The 1,390-nt window shown below is 33.7% G+C and overlaps 1 protein-coding gene across 1 annotated transcript; it reads right to left on the bottom strand.

The window, feature by feature from the left end:
• Nucleotides 1–283: 283 nt before the first annotated feature.
• LOC110035086 (nuclear pore complex protein NUP205-like) lies at nt 284–1,210 on the bottom strand (the record flags this gene model as incomplete). The annotated part of the gene is made up of 4 exons (XM_020739328.1): nt 284–504; nt 680–790; nt 923–1,027; nt 1,136–1,210. Coding segments are annotated over 4 exons (492 nt in total), but the record flags the coding sequence as incomplete, so codon positions are not given.
• Nucleotides 1,211–1,390: the final 180 nt, after the last annotated feature.

The following is a 1,390-nucleotide window of genomic DNA, read 5'->3' as shown; positions in this document are numbered from 1 at the left end:
GCCACAAGGCATAGAGCAAGCAACTGAAATCCCAAAGAGCAGCAAATGTTTGCATGTGCATTAATTTACTACAAGATTGCATAAATGAGTAATAGATCAGTAAATTTGTAACACTTTATATTATATTAGCCTAGTTTTAAAGAAAAACCGGATTTGATAGGACTCACAAGTCGCATTTTCCCAAACTTACAAAGCAATGTCTCAAACAAAAAGGCAAAAAGCAGAACCCAATGTCTTTTCACCTTAAAACTGATAAAAGCAACTATGAAGCAACAATTGTTTGGATAGATAATCTTTGAAATTTTAAATCAAAAATAAAAAATAAAACAAATAAATTAGCTTACTCATTCTCCAGACAAGTACAGATAGGACGAGGCAGTGACTAAGAAGAACTCTTTCTTGAGCAACAACTGCTTTCCGCTCAACAACTGCACCTTTGAAGTCAATGATATAGCGTTCAGAATTAGGTCCACCAAAACCAGCTGGTTCTTCCCGATTTAATTCCTATTCGTGATGTGAATATAAAAATTAAAAATGTTGTTAATTTCAGTCTTGAAAGGGATATGGAAAACCAAAGAAATAAGACGGAAAATTATTGTTACAAGAGTATCACACTCATTCAGAACATAGTTTCAAGCATATAAGCGAGACAATGAAGATTGGAAACAAACATACCAACCTTTATGAGTGCAATAAGCCTCTGCCTAAGCCCAGAGTCAAAAAGTTCTTCCAGATATTTCTGAATATCGGCCAAGGTATCAGCTTCCAGTCCATTATCAAGTACAACAGCCTAAAGTACAAAAGAATTGGACAAAAAGATTAAAAATCAAGTAGAATAAAAAAGGTGAAATTTGCATTTTAAGCATGGATTCATATGCAATAGTTAATCATGGATTCAGATGAAATAGTTTATGCAAACTACCCGTAAAAGGGCGTGTAAGGAGGTTATAACACTCCTTCTTTCCATGTACCATAGGCCTGCTGCAAGTCGGTATATCTCCAATGGCTCTCGCCCAAAAAGAATCCACTAGAGAAAAAACTAATAAGTAAATATAAATTTCAATAAACAATGTATAACAATCATCAGTAAATAATGCTTACAATTGCAAAAAAAATTAAAAAGACATCTTCATACCTCCTTATTGGTCGTAACAAGTAGCTGGACGCACTCAATTTCATTAAGATTCAAATCGTCACTTAATTTCAAAGCCTGTATGAAAAAGTACAGGTAAGTTCATGCAAAAGCCTGTGATTGCCCACAAGGTCTGAGCACAGAACTTTCAAAACAATATTTGTCAGAAACCACACAGATATATACAAAACAAAAGAAAATAAGTATAACGCCGTATAAGATTTAAAGCATAAGAAATAGGAAATCATTATGCCATAA

This window comes from Phalaenopsis equestris, unplaced genomic scaffold (assembly GCF_001263595.1).
Source record: "Phalaenopsis equestris unplaced genomic scaffold, ASM126359v1 Scaffold195926, whole genome shotgun sequence".
Classification (NCBI taxonomy): Eukaryota; Viridiplantae; Streptophyta; class Magnoliopsida; order Asparagales; family Orchidaceae; genus Phalaenopsis; species Phalaenopsis equestris.
This window is presented reverse-complemented; position numbering and strand designations above follow the sequence as displayed.